Genomic DNA, 21,980 nt, shown 5'->3' with positions numbered 1-21,980 from the left:
CCTGTGGTCATGAGCTTTGGGTAATGACCGAAAGAACAAGATCGCAATACAAGCGGCCAAAATGAGTTTCCTCCGCAGGGTGGCTGGGCTCTCCCTTAGAGACAGGGTGAGAGGCTCAGTCATTCAGGAGGGACTCAGAGTAGAGCCGCTGCTCCTCCATGTCGAGAGGAGTCAGTTGAGGTGGTTCAGGCATCTGGTGAGGATGCGCCCTGGACGCCTCCCTCGGGAGGTGTTCCAGGCAAGTCAGACTGGGAGGAGGCATTGGGCCGACCCAGAACACGCTGGAGGGATTATATCTCTTGGCTGGCCTGGGAGCACCTCGGGATTCCCCTGGAAGAGCTGGTGGAAGTGGCTTGGGTGAGGACAGTCGGGGCTTCCTTGCTGAGGCTGCTGCCCCCGTGACCCGGACCAACTGGATAAGCGGAGGACGATGAATGCTAGAGAAGCCAACATGACCATGGTCACCTCCCGCTTTCTCCAAGCAGATTCACAATGAAATGTCAGTGCTCAAGTGGAAAATAATCTGATTATGGAAAAAAAAATTAAGATGGGAAGAGAGGGGTTTAAATGAAATGAATAATAAAGGACAGAAAAAGACAAATGCCAAAGTGTAAAGGTTGATGTAAAGGGGTTGATGCTGTACAAGGTTCTATGCATCCGTAAATACCTCTGCCAAGGGGAAATGACATCATTAGATTTAGATTTGTTTCTTAGACTACCTTTTTACACTTTCAACATATTGAAATGATACAAGCATCCAAATAACTGTACCTAAAGGTCTCAAGCAGAAACCTGTTCCGACACTGTCATATTTAGTTTAGGCATGGGCTGAGCAGTTTAGTCCATCAGATCTCTTCTTTTGAGATCATTTGTCGGTTCTTGATAATCAGGTCTGTGTCTGACATCTTGTTATGCAGTAAATGTCGAGCGCTACTCCTTTGCACACGATGGCTGACAATGGTCGACAAAATAAAGAGAATAAAGCTGAGCTTCCTTGAGCAGGTTACACTACTGCAGTTTGAATTTTGCTCATAACAGGGTGACTTAGACAGTCAGGTTTTTCTGAGGTGGCTCTTTGTTAAAACCCCTGATGTAGACCCTCAAACTTAACAGTCCGTAACTTTAACTTTATCAGTTTAGGCTCGTGTAGTTGCTGTAAGCGACCCCGTAGTGTGCAGTCGGTCCACTATTACTTTGTTTTTGTTGAGAAGTGCTCTAATGACCTTGCCTGCCCTCTCGGCCTTCTCTGACGGTCCCAGGGGCGGGTGTGGCATGCACTGGGACCTGCATGTGCTCTTGTAAAAAAAAACAAAAAAACAAAAAAACTGCTCAGCCAAATTTTGTCAGCAGACTGATGCTGCATCCTTGCGCTGCCATTACAAATGAATATTCATCACATTGGTGTGTAAACACTATGGTTACGGTCTGGTTTGGGATATGCAAGTCCCTTGGGTGGGGGATTGGGTTCATACTTTTTAAAATCTTGCAATGAAAAAAAAACAAAAAAACAAAACAGCAATCTCCTGTAATAAAGTCTGGTGTTTATATGACTCATCCACCACACGGTCCCCCCCTCTTCGCCATATATTGATGTCGACTGATTTGTTTATCTCCAGTGGTCATAAATACGAGCGCCACTACATCTCATGTGCCATTTAAACATCAATATAAGCTGTTGTCTGTGCTCGCATTGACGATATTCATGGTTGTTTTTTTTCTGGGGAGGGCTATCTTTTTCTCACTGGCTGATCTACAAATCAAATGATAATTGCATTACAGTTTTCCTAAAATTGCTGTGTGGCTCGCCTCTAGAAATAAGTCAAGGAACACAAAGGGTACCCTGAGGGACACCATTTTAAGTGCAACCACTTTCATGCAATGTCTAAATCTATTCCTGTGCAAGCATGGAGGGTCCTCATTATCCCGCCACTGATGTTACCATAAAACAGAGGAACATTTTTATGTGCCTCCTCTCTACTCATGCGAGGCCTGCAGGAATATCATAATCAAATCATAACTCCAATAAGACTGTGTCTCATTCTAACTAGATCATGGCCCCTGTATACCTCTGCTGCTAGCCGTGGTTTACACACACACACACACACACACACACACACACACACACACACACACACACACACACACACACACACATTATCACCTGCACACAAACAAGCCAGGAGCCGTGTCCTTTTTCTTGGCTCGCATCCGAACATCGGCCCTCCTTTCCATCTCCACTGCCTGACGTCTAAGCAACACCTCCTACTCACACTCCCCCATCCCCACCTCCTCCAGTTGTTGCCACCATTAGAAAAAAGCAGCATTTCACATGCCCCCCCACCCACGCCACCTTATCTCTGGGGGCATCTGCAGGAGTATTATTATCTAATCACAGCTCTAATAAGAACAAATAAGATCCTGGGCTCCTCTAAACCATTCATGTACCCTCTGGGCAGAGAGTGGTCATTACCCTCCTCATCACCAGGCACCCCCCCTCCCCCCAGCTTATCGACGCTTCACACACACACACACACACACACACACACACACACACACACACACACACACACACACACACACGTTTGTTTATAGACTTTTTTTTTAAATTGTGGAAATTAACCTTAATCACTGACCCAAAAATCAGTGTTTTAATTAGGGACACACTTTTGTGTCCCTGAAAGTGGACTAACACACACACACACACACACACACACACACACACACACACACACACACACACACACAGCCTATCCATCTACCTCACATACATCAGTATGTCTTTAGCACTGGCCGGACTGTAGAGGCAGTGAGAGGAGAGACAGAGTATTAGTATTCAGAGCACAGGGAGGGAAAAAGGAGAGCGAGCAACCGAGAGAGAGAGAGTGAGTGAGAAAGAGGGAGGGGATAGTGAAAGAGAGAGGATGGAAATGCACAAGGAGGGGAGAAAAATTTAAGTGAAGAACACAGGGACCGGGAGGGAAAAGAGGGAAGGTATCATATATCTTGGTCTCGGTTGCGGGGTTCCATTCTCGGTTTTTAGAGAGAGAGAGAGAGCGAGAGAGAGAGGAGGGGGATGGACCGAGCGAAAGAGGGCGGAATGCCCCTTTACAAGCGTCGCATCTGACTTAAACATCCGAGAAGCTAAATAGGAAACTGGACGGAGAGGGAGACGGCGGTTCCTGCAAGGTAGGAGGCGATTCTTACTCCTGTAAGAGGGGGTGGTGTGGTTGTGGTGGTGGTGGTGGTGGGGGGGGGGGGGGGGGGAGCATCTGTGTTATCCACGATGTTCGGCTGCTCGAATCCTTTGATCCTGCATCCCGCACTGAGCTCTGCTGAAGATGCCCCGAATCTGACAGCATGTGTCTGTTTTCTATAAATTTTTAATGCAGATTATTTGTGCATCACCCTTCCATATTGCAACCAGCCGTTCTGTGTTACCAGCTCCTGTAGTGTGGACGCATGCAGGCGCTACTAGCTTATGCGGGCTGTTATTACAAGTGTATCAGTTGCAGCTATCCTCCCTGATCATGATGGTTCAACTTTTTTCTTCCCCTCTCTTTCTCACATAAAAGCTATTATAATTAGGCGAACAGACATGGGGGGGGGGGGGGGGGGGGTTACGCGCACAAGCACGCCAAAGACAGAAGACAGGTTGACGTGCGTAAGACGTGCGTAATTCCCCCCTCCACCCACACCCTACCCCCCCTCCCTTACCATCAAAGGCACTCTGCCTCTCCACCACAGAGAACCATATTTATGCAAATGGCAGAGAAGCACCCCAACCACTGAGACACACTGACTCACCACATAGCGGTAGGTGAAAAATGAAGTGAGGGGCTGCTGTGTGTGTGTGTGTGTGTGTGTGTGTGAGACAACACTCCCTGTCTGTAAATAGGTCTGCAGCTCCACTGGCTCTACAAGAGACAGGAAGAGCAGCACCACTATCCCAGGGTTCCTGGCCGGGCCGCTTGCTCCTCTATTTCCTGGTCCACGTTATAGATAATTCACACGGCTGGAACCAAGAGTGGTGCAGAGCTGTGAACGGAAACCTTGCATATGTGTGAACGTGGGACAAAAATAGGTAGAGATAAAAGGAGTCGGTGTCTGCATGGATGTGAAGGGGTGCCTTGATTACATGTTTATATAAAGATATATGGTGGTAAGTAGATATCAAGGCCTTCTATTTCCCACCTTATGTTATTTATTTGCTGAAAGGATGTCCGGGAGCTATTATGGGACAGGCTAAATTGGAACAACCTCGAGGCTGAGGCTCAGCAAAAGCTATTACCTCTAGTCAATAGACATTAATATCCCCATGCTCAATCTTGGTCTCATACGGCGCCTCCTCTGTCCCGCTGAGACACAGTACCGCTCCTCTGGAGTAACCCAAAAGATGTAGTAGCCCTGTTTACCCTTGTGCATCAATCCGTCACGGCCAAATGAGCAGAGAGGCACAATGATAGCAGTGTCTCAGACAGACATCCTTTTGGCCTTGAAAGGAAGTGATGCAAAACAAAAAAAAAGAGGTTATGCCGGCGCCGGTGGAGAGGGTTCACGACCTCTATGAATCCGGGATAGTCCTGACAATGGTGGATGATCTAAGGATACACAAGTACATCGATTTGAGGCGGTGCACAACATGATACGACCCAGCAGAGGTACAGCAGAGCAGACAGCATCAAAAGTGTGCAGCGGAGGGGAGCAGGTCACAGGGCCAAGTCACACGCCTGTCAGCCCACTGGAGGTGACATGTTTTTAGTCGAATCACCGTGAAATTCACCTCCATTTGTATTAACAGCAAAAGCATTTTGGGTTAATGATGAGACATTCCATTAAAGATGACTTCCAGGTACGGATGAAAACAAAAGAAGGAGCACGGCGGCAGATAGAAAGGCCTGAAAGCTGGTTCAGTGAATGAAACATCCTATTAAGTATATCAAATGGATTAGTCTCCTTTGTCTACACATGAATTATGTTCTCAAAGGGGTCTGACTTTTCTCAGTTAATGCTGAATTATTAAGGTGCTCATTTTCTGCCCATCAAAAATTGTTGGACATTTATGCAATAAACATTTCTATTAAGGTTAAACTTCGAGGAGGTGAAGAGAATGCAATTCAGAAACAAAAAAGATTGAGGAAACCTGAAGGTGTTACTACTGTTTCTACTGCAACATCTAATAATATTGACCCAGATCTACTTAACGGGAAAATAAAAAAATATCGCAGGCTCACATTCTACATTATTTATTCAGCACGCCGACAACTACAGTATATGACTGGAAAATGTAATGCCAAATGATGACACGGAGTTGCAATAAATCACAGGTTTGCAGTAAGCATGCCTCCTCCTTATTATTCATCAGACAGCCAGTGTTTCCAACACCGTATCGCCGTAATTCCTAAACCCAGCCGAGGTGTGTGATTCATCCCTCAGAGACAGATCCCACATCCAGATTTCAGTCATGCTCTCTAAGATAATCCCTGAAAAACCTGCCCCTTGGGTTTTTATCAAATTCCCCTTCTCTGGGATTTCTGTTTGTTTGTAGCTGTTTTCATTGGACTTCCTGAGCGAAGGGGAAAACCACTAGAATTCCTCTTAGTGAGGAGCTGAGCCAAAATATAAGAAATCCCATACTGGCAAAAAAAAAAAAAAAAAAAAAAAGAGAGAGTGAGGGAGCATCTTCAATATTAGATAAATCTTTATTGATGTATGCTGAAGCAATAAGAAATGGCAGTCATGTCTGCTGTGTCGTGTTGCTTTATTCCCTCACGTTGTAGCGGTGCTTTCCTGCTCTTGTTTGTTCTGGATTTGTTGGATTTTTTTTCCTTCTTCCAGCCTCACCCGAGGGTCCGAGGATCCAAATCTGTCCGCCTTGCACAAATACAAGAATGATCCCTTCATTATAAGGGGATACAAACATAAACGCCTCATCTGCTTTATCGCCTACCAGCTAGATCAAGGATGTCAAGGCTGCCAGACAGAGCTATTAAATATGAGACATTTAGCTGCTATTGATGGAGGGGTTTATTGCCTTGCTCAAGGAGACCTGAGCAGGATTGAAATTGCAGCCTTGAAGCCGTCTCTGCTGATGGGCTCTTCTCTTTTACTCGCTGTCTTTGTTGCAACTAACTTTTTTTTCTGTCTCTCAAAAACGCATCTTCTAATCAGTTTGATTAGCTTCTTCCGTGATGGGACTTCCTCTAGTTCCCCCTCTTTAATCGTCTTGTCTGACCTCGAGGAAGTTGGACAATAAGCATATTTCCCTTAAAAAGTTGGCGTGTTCCCTTATGATTTAAAATTTTAGATAAAATTAAGACAATGAATACAAAGACAGTTTGAATAATTCAGGTAAAACCATGTGGTTAAAAAAAAAAAAAGTTTTTGAAATACCGTTTAAATGAATGTAATGGGCTCTTCCATGATATTTGTCCGGGTAGTTTTTCAGACAACCAGCACCAACAGAACTGCCTTAGCAGAGGTAATTGGAAGGGATCTCGAAGAGGACAGTGTCCGATCACAGAAGATGCTAATGCATCTGATTATAAACTGAATTTGTGAGGAAAAACTTCATTGCTACAAAGACAGGCAGAGGTCTAGATTAAGGAGAGGAAGACGGATCCCCTTCCCTCCTCTGTGCTGCATGGAGCTGAGACCCTCAGAGACCAGCTGACCGTTAGCTTAGCACAGTGAATGGTTTGGCTTTGTACGTTAGCTCTTTCAAAAGTCACCAAATAGACTTTAATCAAGAACAGCCTAGGATTAATAAAATGGGTCCGCATTAGTTGAACAAGAGTTGTTTATAACATTCACACTGAAAATAATTTGACACTGAATTACTTTCCTGATTGGGTCCAGTGATTTGACACAACAAAACCTCAAAACCGTCCAACAATACCAAAGGTTTGTTCATTAGATTAGATTCAACTTTATTGTCGTTGCACATGTCATAGTACAGTCAACGAAATGCAGTTAGCATCTAACCAGAAGTGCATTAGCAGTAATAATACAATTATGTACAGTATAAACACAGTAAAGGTGCAAGAATGAAGTTAAGTAATAAGTACTATCGATACAGGTAAATGCAGCAGAAGGTGCAGGATGAAGTTATGGAATAATACTGTAGATACAGGTAAATACAGTGGAAAGTGCAAGGATAAAGTTATGGAATAAATACTATAGATACAGGCTATGACTACGATACTTTTGTATGATTACAGTTATGATGGTATAATTACAGTTATGTACAGTAGTGCAATGGAGAAGGTGCAGTTGATAGTGCTATGACTGGAAGATTGACCGCTGCTGCTAATGACGGACGACTCTGTGACAACTTCCTGAACTTTATCTATTTGATACACAGGAGTAACTACAGATTCTGGAAGCTAAACCGCCTAAACAGAAGTGTGCTAACGTCACTGTCTCGCTCAGTCCATTATTCTGCAAAAGTGGAAAAAGCAGTCCGACTCATTTGTGTTTCTGTAGAACAGTCGTCATTATCGTTGAACCCAAGATTGAGCAGTGGTTCCCTTGCACAATAACGTCACTTTTATCTGGTATATATGCATATTTGCTGTACAGCCTTGCAGTTATTCACAAAGAAGAACCAAGCAGAGCTGGCTTTTTCTATGATCCACATCTTTATCAATACATTTTCATCGTGTAGGCTGCTAGAGCTGGATAGCTTAGCATATGTTTGCTGCGTTACATAGTGAGGGGAACTTTGAAAGGACCAGACTAAGTATAAAGTAACAGGTACAAGCAGCGTGTTTAACCTGAATCTGAATATTTTTCTACTGTCCGCAACCAAAAAAAAAGGTTGTTGATTTTTTTAAGTTGCTTTGATGGACACAGCCCCGAAGCCAGGTTTTCAAAGGGGCTTCTCAGCAGTTAGCATCAGCATACAGCCTTTAACCGCAGTTGAACCCCCCCCCCCCCCCAGCTCTTAGTTGTATTGACTGATATTTTTGTCAATCTTATGTATATCTGAATTTATGTTCCTGTGGAAAAAACATTGCGTCATTGTGTACTTTGAGTAATGAGCATGAATGCGACCGTACAACATCCTCGCCTTAGCTCTGTTTGCCCCAACGTATGGAATTTTGGACGCCGTCGTTGGTATCTCTGGAAATATTTCACGGATCTCGACGGAGATATGTGAGCGCATGTGAGTAGTCGCTGTCATGTGATTGGACAGGAGCGACGTACTCTGATTGTCCTTCCTCTGTTGTGTGATTAGACTGTGACCTTGCATGCCGTCCTGCTTCCTCTGTCCAGCCGGACAGTGACCTTACTGCTCGACTGGTCTGTGTTGTGGCGTATTGGTTCCCTGAGCGTATTGATCCCAGGCAGCAAAGCAGTCAATGGAGTGTCTGTGGGAGGTTTACTGTTGCTCTGTACACTAGGAATGTGCATTTCTGGGCATGGCGTTCTCCGAATGACTCGTCGACATGTTTCTGAAGGCATGTTCAGCTGTGAATTACCAGTGTCTGTAAATATTTTGCTCGTTGTAAATTGCATTCACCAACCTTTCATTACCGTTGTTGCTGTGTCACCCTCGCCGACAGCTCCCTGTGTTTTCTCTGCATTTTTTTCCCCCCTTTCTTTTCCTCTTTAGCTGTCTTGGGTCCAAGTCAATGTCAGCATCTCTCTTATCCCTCCCTCTCCTTCCTCCTCTGTGTCTCGCTACACAATCGCTCTTTCTCTCTCTCTGTCCGTCTGTCTCCTCCATTTCTTCTTCGCCTCTCCCTCACTCCTGATGCTCTCGCTGGCATTTGCAGCGGCCAGTTTCGTGCCAGACAGCCATTCCTCAGATTGAGATATCCTGGGTTTTAAAGTCACTCAGACAGATTTACTATCTTAATGGGGGAGCATGGAGGAGAGGGATGGGGGGGGGGGTCAGAGGAGTGGCTGGGGGGAGATGTTGGGTCTGGATGCCTTTTTGATTTGCTAATTTTGGATTCATTTCTGCTTTCGTCTGCACTGAGATGAACAGATAAATAGACTGGGCACTATCTGAGGTTCTACGAGGGGGACGGACTGTCCTAATGTGGCAATCAGCTTTTTCAAAAGAGACAAAGGTCGAATGAGAGTGGGCAAAAGTGTCTTCAAGATGAGACAGTCAAACCTCTAAGGAGGCATTTCCTTGTTTGGGATCTTGTTTGAAGTGAGGTATGTCTTTGCCTAATGCAGTGACTGATTGATGGCTGTGAGACAGATGGACACACAAGGAGACTTCTGCCAGGGTTTTTGCTACTCAGTGCACAAAGACTGACGCTGACATCTCACAGAAGAACATACATCAAATGATCAATAGTCCTTTCTCTCTGACAAGTCACCTTGCGAGTAAAATAGGTCCCGTGTTTCACAAGGACAGCTGGCCTGACCTCTTGCCATGAGCATTGTTTTGCCAGTGACTTATTGTCCAGCCACACAGGCAGAACAGTATTTTTTTGGCAGGACATGCTCGGTAGCGTTTTGCAACAGCTGCGTATTAATAGATACATCTTTGCATAAATTCTCCCCAGTTAGAGTCTCTTGAGATTGTGAGAAACTGGAGTTTGGGCATCAACCTGCTTTTATTTAGACAGAATGAGCTCAAAAATAAAGGAGCTACTTTTGGTTGAAAGGACAAGGAGCTCACACACAAAAGGAAGCCAGACTTAATACATCTAAAAATACCCTGACATTGTTTTACAAGACTTTGAAGTCCTGCATACTTGTGTGTCCTTGTTCTTGCATTTGTCTTCATGCAACTTATTGATTGACTTTTTATGCTTTTTTTTTGGTTTTTGTTTTTTTTGTTCCAGGTTGATGTTTGGGAGTCACTCAACTCAGTGCTGATGTGTTGGAGAGACCACAGACACCGATGCCCGCCTCAGATTCCTGCCGGAGATAGAGGACTAAGTGCTTCAGCCGCTTGTCTGCAGGTTCCCTTTAGGAAAACTAGGAAAAACTAAATGTTACACATGCACTTAAGGCAAAACTCTGCTTTCCTCAGCCAACTGTGCTCACAAAGACTGTTCTACATGTTCACTCTGGCTCGTCAAATTCAACATGGCCCAGAACCTGGAAAATCAAGTCCACTAAAGGTAAAACACCACAACTTTATTACATTATTAAAGCCTATGAAATGCTTTAATCTGCATTGAGTATGGTATAAAAATATGAAGTTAAAGTAGTTATGGCTGCTGTTTCCTCCAGCCAAGAGACTTTTTTTTTTTTTTTTTGGTCATCTGATCTTGGCAGGATATTTACTTTTCGCACGAGTGAATTTTGTTGCATGTTTTTAAAAATTCAGCTTCACAAACAAGTAGGGGAGCCTTATCTCTCCAAGTGTTTATGGGTCCTTCAGTACATCTGTGTTCAGGGGACTCAGCACAAAAGAGCTCCTAATTATCTAAATTACTCCGAAATTGCAGAGAAGAGTGTTTTGCTTTAAAACAGTTTCAAGATGATTGACGCGTCGGTCAGTTTTAGACACTGAGATAATTGAACATACGCTTCCATGCAATTAGGTCTGACATTTGTTGAATGAACATTGACATTTTGATTGTAATAACATTGGCATTTAAGTAACAAAAAAGGAAGGAAAAAATGAAGGCGCACTGTCTCTATTAATTTTACAAACGCATATTATCTCAATATTTTCAGTGTGGCCTTGAAACACTAAAAGCACATTTCCCGCGAGAGCCGCAGCAGGTCAGCGCCCCAGCAGTTGGGATTTTTGATGATGCTTTTCGGTTTTGTTGTGTGCATTAAGGAGAAAAGGAAAAAAAACAACACATCCCCAGTAAATGACACCAAAATGCAGATACGCACCGACCTGATATGAATAAATAACATTAATAAACACAGACGCAGATGCGTTTTGTTGTCATCTGTGCCGGCTAGCGCTTGTAGTCTTTTCTACCCAATCACAGTGAGGGTGATTCACTCAGCATCTACGACATCTGTTTCCTTATGGAACCAAAAATAAAATAATGTGGTTGTGTAATGAACAGTTTGTTTTTGTGTCCCTGTTTCCCTCGTTATTCTGCATCATAGAGCGACAGATAGGTGACACAACTTGTAGGCCAACCCAGACTTTATGGTCGCTATGGTTACCTCGACCAAATGCCAATGGATTTTTTTTGTTTAAACTGGGTTTTGAATTATTGCAGAAGATAAGTTCTTCTCGTCTTCTTGTTTAGCTCCTTTTTTTGCCACCATTTTTAGGGCACACAATCGAGTGCTGTACTGTATTGATTTCTTTTTCACCGTAGACAAAAAAAAAAAACCAAAAAACATTCAAATATCTGGGGCTTGTTGGAACGTCCCAGTATTTTGGCCATTTAACAGAGAACCCATTAAATAATCCCACTGATCTCCAGATCAAGGAAAAATGCTAATCTACATCCAGGTATCGGGACTCATTCCTACGCCACTCTATTTTTAGAAGTATTTATTTTACAGCCCAGGCTATGTTAACTCGAATAACATGGAGTGAAATCTGAAAAAGTCACTGGTGGTGACAAACTCGCTGAGAATCAACCCCTGGCTCTGGTAAGCCACTGTGCCCACCGAGGAGTTAAATCAGCCTCATCCACAGACCCTGCTGATAAGAGCTGTTTATCTGGAGGTATTTTCTACCTAACCAAAATGTAAACATTAACAACAGTGTGGTCTGTGGTTTGCGGTAGAAGTGTGTGTGTGGCTAGCGGCTAGATAAGAAGGAAAATCTATATTTTTCATAACTTGCACACCGGGAATCTTTGCATTTGGCTGCAACATGATCAGACGTCCTGACTTTTTTTATGATGCTGCTGGCAAAGTGTAACTCTTCATAATGTATACTAAAGAAATATCTTGTATCACTGAAGCCAATGATCTATCAAGGACACACTGATGGTTTTGGCATCAGTGCTTGTACTTAATGGGTAAGGTGACCAATCTGCCAAGAAGTTGATTTGTACACTTTTATGTCCTTGTACTTACCTTTTACAGTTTCTTTCTTTCAGGGAAATTGAGAGGGGTGGGTGTCGCTCACTCAAACACGGGCACGTCTGCCTGGTCATCCAGCCCAGGACACCCAGCAGAGCCCCTTGTACCCCTCGCCCCTCAGCTTCCTCTGCCTCCTCTCTCAGTCCACATCTTTTAAAAGGTGGCCGGGCTAAAATTCTACTCACCCGTGCGCCGTCCGACAGTTGAGGGCGGCGAGGGCAGCGCTGTCATTGGCTGACTGCTGGTGAGAGTGCGATGCAGATTGGAGGATGTCGGGGGACTGGGATGAAGACCTGTGTAAAAAGGCGCTGGTGTTGGTGGAGGAGCTGTGCTTCAAATCACCGAGAGGTTACAGCCAGAGTGAACGCTGCCAGGAGTTCAGCTACCTGCTGAGAGGCAACAGGTCGCTGGAGACAGGTAACCCGCTGACCCGGAGCTTGCTAATAATCAGCTTCTATTCATATGCCAACATTGACTTTACCCTCACGTGAGAGGAGAAACAACACTTCTCTTCTCTGTCAAGAAGTCTCAGATTGACGCTTTACCTAAAAGTGGGCTGCAGGGATGAGACATTTTTGCAGGCTGAGTTAGCATCACCGTGGGTCCCCTTGAACAAAAGACAAAAGGATTTTTCTTTGGATTTTAAATGATTGCAGAAAATTATTCGATGAGACTGACACATCGTGTTCAGGGAGGTAACCCTCACAACACCAAAAAGCTAACATTAGGCTAACGTGAGGCTACGAACAAACAACACCGCAGACGCACGACCTCATTGTCACCCCTCTGGACTCTCCTTAAAAATTCTTGTAAAACCAGATGTTTGATGAATAATCCACAGGCGCTTTAGCTTGAGACAAATGAAACTGGAACACTTCCTTTTTAGTGTGACTTTGCTCAAATCAATACGTGTTTGCGCAGTTTTATTTGTCGGTTTCCGTTTGCTTCATGCAGCTGAGGTTTTCTGAATTTCTTAAGTCACCAAGAAGTAATGTGAGGGGAAAATAATATCCACCTGAGTTCAACACACCTAAGTGTGTGTTATTAAAGGGCAAATTATATTTTTTGTGAGAAGTATCACTTTAAAGCAAACCCGATCCAGAAATTGTACCTTGACAGAATGTTCCCAAATGGTCACAATACGGAGTTCTTTTACAGCAAACGTTCTCATATGACACCAATATGATAGCTTTTTTATATCCTTAATGTTGCAATGTGACACTTAAATTACCAAAATGGAACGATCCACTAAAGTCTCACAGGGGACATTGCAAATGTTCTGATTATATATTAAGAACTTTTGAAGTGCAGCACGTTCTACCCTAGAAGAAGTTGTTTCCGGAGTGTGACCAATGTTCCGTGAAGGGCTTGAAACATTTTTCACCCTTGGAGACTATTATGCAAGGTCCCTAGAAAGTCTCCTCCCATGTGGGTACCTCCCCCAAATGCACCCTTGTAACATCAAAAAGCCCCCCCCCCATGGCTTGAAAGTTGGCTTGTTATCTCCTTCACACAGAGTAGAAAACGTGGACGGCTGTAATAAGTTCTCCTGTAAACGTTCTCCGATGAGCTTTCTAGAGGAAGAATCTCCTGCACGATAAATGCTCAGTGTCATGAAAACAGCTGCTGCTCCCTGTGTAGGAGGAAACTCTCAAGCCTGCAGAGGAAGGTCTTACTGAAGAGGATTTGGCTTGTTTGAATAATGTATCAACCTCTCAAAAATAATTGGGTTAATATGGCTATAATTTAAGGTCTTTATCATTTCATCATGGTCAAAATAAGGCTTTTCGCGGTGGCAAATAAAAAACTGGGCAGACTTTGATCCTGGGGATGCGTTTGGGTTGTCTAGTCAGCCGTCCTTCGATCTTCAGAAGTTTACCGGTCAGCTGGATTTGCGAGATCATGAGAATCCATCTCGACAAGCTTTAGGTTTTGTGCTTGTACGGCCAGTCAGCGCTCTCGGGTGGAACTCCTGTCAGCGTGGAAGAGGTTTGACAACAGCAGGACTGTTTGCACGGAGGCTTCTTCTCAAGATGTTGGCGTAGATGCTGCTGTATTCCCTGACAAGTGTTTTTTAAAGCGTTGACCCTTTTCCAAATCGTTTCTTCTTGGATGGTTCTGTGACATAAACCATGTGCTGGTTGTGTTGAAGTATCCTTGAGAAAGACAGCAAACCCCCGACCACTCCTGATGCCTTCACCATCAGTGCATGAATTTGAGAGGATGTTATAGCAAGTTGGCACCTTTCACGGCAGCCGCTGCCAACCGTGTGTGAATGGGTGAACGCTTTGTAGAGCTCTCAGAGTGGTCGGTATGTAAATGTAGACTCTTCAGTCCGGCGCTGGCTCCTGACGGAGACCTGAACAGCAACGTGACAGATGTTGGACTTTAAGATACGAGAAGGAAAATGTTAAAAAGAGTGCTCATGTTTAAAGAAGACGGGCAAAGGTAGTGTACACTCAGAACAACAAACCATGAAATATTCATCTGCTAGATTGAAACGGCTACGCTACAAGTCCATCCCATTTCTTTTACGAGCCCCAAAAGAGTCTCGCAGGAATTCTGTGATTGTTATCACAGCGCCGGATTCAAAGATATTCATTTTGTTACCAAACTGAGTAGGTGCATCGTGCTGCAGCGAGTATTGTGTGCAGTGTATTGTATGTGGGCTCCCATTGAAACATTTGCAAGTGCAATGTGCTGTTATGCAGATTAGCATGGATATCTGTGGCTCAGTGTAGATTAGCCTGGATTGGCTGCGTGTTGCCTTGGGAGATTTGGACGGCTCTGTGAAGAAATGTCACACCATGGTTTTAGGCATAGCCCCCCGCCCCCCCCCCCCTTCCTTTCGCTTACCAGCTGTGATTTTTTGGTGTTCGCTGACGGAAGTCTCAGAGTCCTCTTAGGACCACAACCGCCGAAAGCTGTCAGCGAATGGCTTGTGTAAGCAGCAGAGATGTGTTTGATGTGGAGCAATGTACGACTCCCAGTGGGTTTGCATCAGTCGCTGATTGACAGAGAGTCTTGGTCCCTCTTCGTGGTGCACTTCAGATGCCTCTTACCCACCCACCTACCCACCCACTGACTTGCTGTTTTTGCTTTGTGGATTAGCGTTGGATCTTTGGCAGGATCAGGAAGGTACAGCGACTACCCTAAAGAGACACAAATGGAGGCGAGCGGTTTGGCCCCCGACAGTCGCCGCGCACATTTGATCACAGCGTTATCAGCGCGCCCTGATCTGCCAACCGCACACAACCTACTCCTCCGCCGCCTGGCTTTGTTTTTTCCCCCTCCAGATCAATACATTAACCTTTCTCATCCTTAAAACCCCTCCTCTCTTTAGGTATTGCTCTAAATCATTGTCACCTTGTGTTCTTCCATCTTTCTCTTTCCGTCGCTCTTTCTCTCTCTATCATTGCCTCTTTGGTTTCCACTCTTTCACACATGGCGTGGTAGTGGCATCGACTTTATCAACCTCCCCCCCTGCTCTCCTCTTCCTCCTGGAAATGAAAAGGAGGAATAGACGTAGTCAGCGTATATGTCTGTTTCATCGTGTGAGCCAATCTGTTTTCAACACTTTCTTCTGTTCCTCCCTCTCCACCCTCCTATCAGCATTGTCCCTCTTTTTCCTGATGTTCTCCACCTCATCCTACCTTCCCTTGCCCTCATTTATTGGCTGATCTCCATCGTCATACTTGCCACTTTATGTGAATCCCCCCTCTCTTTCCATCCCTTGCTCTGATTTGTTCACCGCCGCGTCAGATCGATGTCGCCTCGCCCATCCCCCCACCTCCAAGGCCCCCCAATCATATCTTTTGAACAAGTGCTGATTAATGACATACACAGACTGATGAATAATTCACCACCGCGAGAGAAGGAGAGGCAAGACAGGCAGGGAGAAGCAAGGAGAGAAGGTAGGGGTGACGAACAAAGAGGCTGCTGTTGAGGAGAGGAATAAAGTCAAATCACGCCGAGGCAGGCAGCATGGGAGAAGGAGTAACAGCAGCGAATGAGTCGTGGTTGAGGGGATTATACAGAGGATATAGAGAAGGAGAGAGAGAGAGAGAGAGAGAGAGCGAGGGAAAAACAGGTGGCGACAAGTGGCAAACCAAATTCCAGAAGATGATGTACCCGAAGGCTGGAGGATTGGCTGCTGTTGTCTCGATTTCACCCTGTTACAGATAAAATCAAATCCCCTTTTGTGTGATTTAACATTCTTTATATCTTTGTCATGCCCATGAAGCCACTCTGAATTTATTAGCAGAATTGGTTCAGGCCTTTTTTGTGGGTCTGTATAAAAAGCTGGGAGACATTTTTCTCCTGGATAAGACAGGATTGAACCCATCTCCCTCTGGCCAAACAAAGCCGCTAACAACCGCTAACATCTGGCTGCTGCTTTTGCAGTATTCACCGCCGGGTAAAATATCCATGCAGGAGACGGCGATATTCATCTGGCTCTGATCGGCATTGATGAAGAGACAAAAATCGTGTGAACATAATAATTTTCTGCCTGCTTCCAGCTCCTCGGATCTCAGACTCACATATGACAAGGGCTTTAATCAGTCGGCTTTAGTGGATTTACCTGGGTTTAAAAAAACCTGTGTATACATGGATATTCACTGCGAGGGGGGGGGGGGGGGGGGGGCAATGGCACCGGTGACCTTCTGGCCTGGACGGCACTTTCAATGGCGAGGAAGGTGGATTTGTGCTCTCCATGAACTGAAGTCTACCTTCTATATCATATCAAGTCTCCTTAGACTACTTATAGAGTATGAATTTTTATGTAAAGGGTTTCACTGATTGGTCCTTTTGTAAGACAGCCATAAGACCAAAATAGGCTATTAATAGAAAGACTTCAAATGGTTCGGAATAATTATAAATATTCATTGTATATTTAGTCTATTTATATATAAATATGCATGGTATTTTAATAGGGTCTTAACTAATTTATGAATTCATCATGAATGTCACAAGCTCTGACATGCTCTTCTGAGCACAAGCTCAGGACTCCTGGAGAGATTCTCAGATTAACTCTTGCCGGAACCGTCAACCAGTTTGAAACGGCACTTCTCTATTCACCCTGCAGTTTCCAGTCAGATAAATTGTACTCCACCCTCCCCATCAACCAAATCCTCACCCATTACAGCCACCCCCTGCCAGCTCCCTATATGCAATCCTTGAGCCGTCACAGATTAAAAGGTTTATAACCGAGAGGAAATGCGTGATGACATTGCATGGAGAGATCACTGTGGGTGTTTTTTTTTCCGTTTAATTGTTTGCCTTCCCTCCATCCCTCCCTCTCGCCTCTTTTCTTCCCCTAAGAATATCCAGTAAGCTAACGTTTGCCCCCATTTTAAGCTTAGAATGTGTGATGTGATTTTCAGAGGATGTTTCATAATTTACGCCCACAGTGGGTTTCCTCTTCTGCCCCGTGATGTGTCATTGTAAATACTGCGCTGATGCTGGTGATGCCACTGGATGGAGATTCTAACCCAAACCATCATGTACAGTCGGTTGTTTTCTCGCACGTAAGCCTGTTGGGCGAATTTGCATTTTGTGCTGCGTAAATGCTGAGTTCAAGGTCTCATTCACACTCACAACTTGCTCTCCTCAGCTGGGAATCGTCAAGTCACTGCGGTTTACAGACTGAGTGGCGACAGAGGGTCATACATTATGAGATCATGCAGCAGGAGGAGTCCCAGATGAGTCTCTCCGGTCTCAAAGTGATGTTTTGTCACAAAAACACACCCGAGGAGTGATACTGGAGATGACGTGAAACCATGCGTGAGACAGGATCTTTTGTTCTAAAAATAGATGTCCCACAGAAACCAGCGATCCAAGTTGCTTTTGTGCTGATTTGCAGCGAGCCACCAAAAAAGAAGAGAGCATGGATTAGGATGTTGGACCACATTTTACAGCCGGTGTCTTCCAGTGCAACGCAAAAGAACACAAAGAAACAACAGATGCTCTAGTTGCCCCTCCCACCATGTCTTGCTCCCTCATTGGCTCTCTGACGCTCGTTGCTGAGTGATATTTAGGAGGTCGGCGAGCCTTCTACAGTTCGTACTGCACATGATTGCCAATATTTGAGGCAGATCTGATCTGGAGCGAGTGCAAAAATCAGAGCTGAAATCGTTTCTGTTCCAATGTGCTTTGTTGACCTTTGCACCCTGACACTGTCATCTGTCATATTTACTCCAACCACTAGAGGGCATCTGACACTTATCGTGGTGTAATCAGACATTTCCTCCAGAGACAGAAGAAACGTCTGGCGGAGCACTTTTAGCATCACCCTGCATGATTCTGCGACAGAAGAAGAATCAGCTCAGGCTTGTGTGTATGCTTGTAATACTACCATAATGGTTGTGGGCGGTGCAAAACCCAGGACGGTGCCCTCGCAAAATAATGTTGGGGGTAAACCATGGTCTACTTTGGAAACTTGTTACGCTGACAGAGCCCAACAGCCCTGCCTCATCATCTGTTTTCATAGTGTCGGTTGCTACTAGCTTGCTAGCTTTGAGCTTGCTGCTGTTGCACATGGTGGGGGGGGGGGGGGGGGGGGGGCTTAAGAATTGGGAAAAGCAGAAAAGGCGGCGAATGCTAACTGAAGACGTCCCCCAATAGCAAGCTTAGACCAGCAGTGTTCTTCAGGTAGACTAGAGAACTCAGTATAAATATGGTTTGTTGAGTGCTGCTAGCGTTTGCGTCCTATCAGGTCAGTCTGAGGGCATCCAAAAATGTGTGAAGGTGTTACTCGTCTCAAAACATGTTCTTTAAACCGCTTTAAAATGAGAAAAGGTGCATCCTCCTGTGGAGATGTCTTGATGGCTTCTGTTTGCTAAATCCTCTGCTCTTCCTCTCCTCTTTGTTCCTACTTGGTAGAGATCTCTGTCAGTCTGCTGTCAGTCATCGTGACATTCTGCGGCATCGTCCTCCTCTCGGTCTCCCTCTTCGTCTCCTGGAAGCTCTGCTGGCTGCCATGGCGGGACAAGGAGGGCGGAGGCTTGAGCCTGACATCAGGGTTGCTGCCAGGAAGCGCTGGTGTGGGAAGCCTCGGAGGCGCCGGGGGCTCCTCATTCTTACCCCCACTGTTACAGAGGAAGGAGGGCCACTCCTCATCCTCGCTCTACCCCACCCTCGGCCAGCCGGGCCAGCATCACCCCCATTTCTCTGACCTGGTGGGGCTGGAGAGGGGGGAGGTCGGTGGCGTGATTGGGGGGCCACATGAGACCCAGGAGCACTCCTACCTGGACATGGACTCTTACCCCAACAATGCTGGTGAGTTCAGTTTGATCTCACGGATGTTGGACACTTCGAGAGACGTTTTGCAAAATTCCAGGAATATTCCAAATGGGAAACTTAACATGGGAATTAACAGAAGTATATGAAAAGTAACAGGAATCATAATTCAAGCGTGCTACATCAAACACAAATCCTAACATAGGAAATCGATCAGAAACTATATAAAGATTTAGTATTTGCCAGTTAGCTTCATAAATGTAATTAGCTCAGACAAAGCTTTTAGTCCTTGGGGTCCAATGTGGTAATATGGCCTCAAAAGCTCTGCTATAATGTGCAAGATGCTAATTATTTGCGCATGTGATGGACAAATGCCCAGTGCAGGGTTGAAAAGTGCAACTTACCCCCATACGTCCAGTTTATTCCTGTTAATTGCCACAAATTCCCATATATACCCATTAAATCCTATATATTCTTGTTAATTCCCAAAAATTCCCATTAATGCCCATATTAAATTTTTGAACTCTGTTGCCAAAATAAAAGATTTAAATTCCCCTTTGAACATTTGTAGAAGGTTCCCTACCACTGCAACCCTATACAAGAATAATTCAGTGCCTCAGCCGGTGATGTTTCATTTGAATAATCTCCCTGACTATGGAATTTAGTGCTATACAAGGTAAAAAAGATACATCTGAGCTGCACAAGCGTGATGAAAACCTGCTGTTATTGTTTCTATAAGTGGGTTTTATTCTGGTAATATTATATTTGGGGAATATTACTTTCATTGTACAAGTCCAGTGTCTCTACAGATTCTTGGTTACAGAGTAGCTAATTTCGAAACAAGAACACCATGAGATGAAATTTTAATAACAACAAATAAGAGCTCCACTTTCTTTAAAGAATTAATATGCTGCATTCACCAATTTTGGCTAAACACACAAACGCACACAGACAAACATTTAATCCCCTTATAAGGTTGTTACGGCCAACATGGTAGACAACAATCCTCCCTCAGGAGTAATAACGCCGCTCACCTGAGAAATAGAAATGAAATATTCTGTTTTCTTCAGCCCTATTTCGGTCCGTGCAAGCTGCTGAGAAAAGATATGTAGCTTAGCAGCTTTCTACAATTTTTTAGAGCTCATTTGTTCAAACAGTTGCCTAATGAAAATGAGGTTGATGAGAACAGCGAGACCGAAATAAACAGTAAATGTCTCGCATGAAACCAGAAGCCTGTCAGAGCTGCCAAGTTGGCTTCCATAGCTTTGTCATGTCAAACTACTTCAGTTGGGATGTGCAGGCAGTTAAATATCAGGCGAAATAATGTCATAAAATCATGTGTAGAAGCTGTTTTAGGGCCTTTTAATGAGTCAGGAAACAGCCACGGGTGACTTTAGTGCTGTGTGCACACTGGCAGGTTGTTTATCATCACTCACAGTCAAATGTTTGCTGGCTACCTTCGCCGAAGCTGGATGTACCCACTCTCACATCTCTCTGCTGTATGCTGGCTCATGCTCGGCTATTGTAAATATGTCTGCTCATTTCGTCCCTCCTCCCCGATGTTAAATCACTGCCTGTTAAATCAATGCGATACGATCGATGCAATCAATGACGCCGACTCCCGAAAACGTTGCTCTCAGCCACTGTAACGACTGAAGCCAGAACAGCATTAACAAAAGAGACATGAGAGTCATAAAGATCTGTTTCGTCCACCCCCCCCCCCCCCCCCACACACACACTCTTTTAGGAACTCTGAAGCTGAGCCAAACATCTCCAGATGTTCCCAATTCTGAGGGTGGAGCCCATCCCCATAAAGACCTGCCCAACGCTCACTCCCAGCAGCAGGTCACCTCACGGTCAGTCACCGTTAAATTCTTCATTTAAGTCTAGTAGCTGCTGATTGTGTGTTTTGTTGCTCAACTCGTGATCATGAAAGGGAAATCAACAGAAACACAGCGGACTTACAATGAAGAGCAATGCTGCTTTAATCGTTTTTGCTTTTGAGGATGCAAATGTCTAATTTAATATCAGCTTTAAATGAGGTTTAATCATGAAAACAGCTTTTTTTTTTAAACCAGGGCACATATTAGTTGATTTCTGCAAAGTGTAGCTATAAATAATAATTCCCTAAATACCAAAATAGTCAATTTTACTATTTCTATGCTCACTTCTGATGGTTTACCTGCAAATGCATCTCTAATTAGGCCGCTGAATCACACTGAGCATCAATATTTTTCTCTCTTGCCTGTATATATGTGTGTGTTACTGTGTGTTCACTAGAATTCTTATTCACCCCCTGAGCTCCTTTGTGTCTGTTCAGGCCCAAGCCCATGACTCACCAGCTCTCCAGTCCTGATTTCCATGGCGAGGAAAAAGAGCAGGTGACCAGCATCGGGCAGATCAAACCAGAGCTCTACAGACCCAAAGGCGACCAGGGTGAAGGCAAGCAGGGCGACACATGTGGCAAGATCAGCTTCCTCCTGCGCTACGCCTTCAAGTAAGACAGGAAGTCCGATTTCATCCGTCACCGTCTCTCTTACGTAAAATGTCAAAAATACTTTAGGATGTTAAGTTCAATCGAGTGAGCACATCTGTGTCACTGGGAAACTGCACACTCACTGCTTTACGCAGAATAGTGCAAATGAAATAGAAAAATAATTACTTTCACGCTTGGGCCCTCATTAAAGCTGCAATGAGCAGGTCCCCTACGTCACTGTTCAAACTGTGTGTGTGTGTGTGCGTGTGTGTGCGCGTGTGTGTGT

The 21,980-nt window shown here is 44.7% G+C and overlaps 1 protein-coding gene across 1 annotated transcript in view; it reads left to right on the top strand.

The window, feature by feature from the left end:
* Positions 1-2,874: 2,874 nt before the first annotated feature.
* The window catches only part of syt3 (synaptotagmin III), a 38,718-nt gene continuing 19,612 nt past the window's right edge, over positions 2,875-21,980 (top strand). The window contains exons 1-6 of the mRNA XM_086184664.1: positions 2,875-3,186; positions 9,807-10,088; positions 11,997-12,396; positions 18,862-19,257; positions 20,966-21,074; positions 21,539-21,715. Of these exons, the coding sequence (XP_086040790.1) occupies positions 12,249-12,396; positions 18,862-19,257; positions 20,966-21,074; positions 21,539-21,715 (830 nt within the window). The 5' untranslated portion in view covers positions 2,875-3,186; positions 9,807-10,088; positions 11,997-12,248. The remainder of the gene's footprint in view (positions 3,187-9,806; positions 10,089-11,996; positions 12,397-18,861; positions 19,258-20,965; positions 21,075-21,538; positions 21,716-21,980) is intronic.

This window comes from Aulostomus chinensis, chromosome 18 (assembly GCF_037954235.1).
Source record: "Aulostomus chinensis isolate RoL2024-O1b breed Wild chromosome 18, RoL_Achi_v1.0, whole genome shotgun sequence".
Lineage (NCBI taxonomy): Eukaryota > Metazoa > Chordata > Actinopteri > Syngnathiformes > Aulostomidae > Aulostomus > Aulostomus chinensis.
Note: the sequence above shows the minus strand (reverse complement) of the source record. Positions and strands in the feature narration are given on the sequence as shown.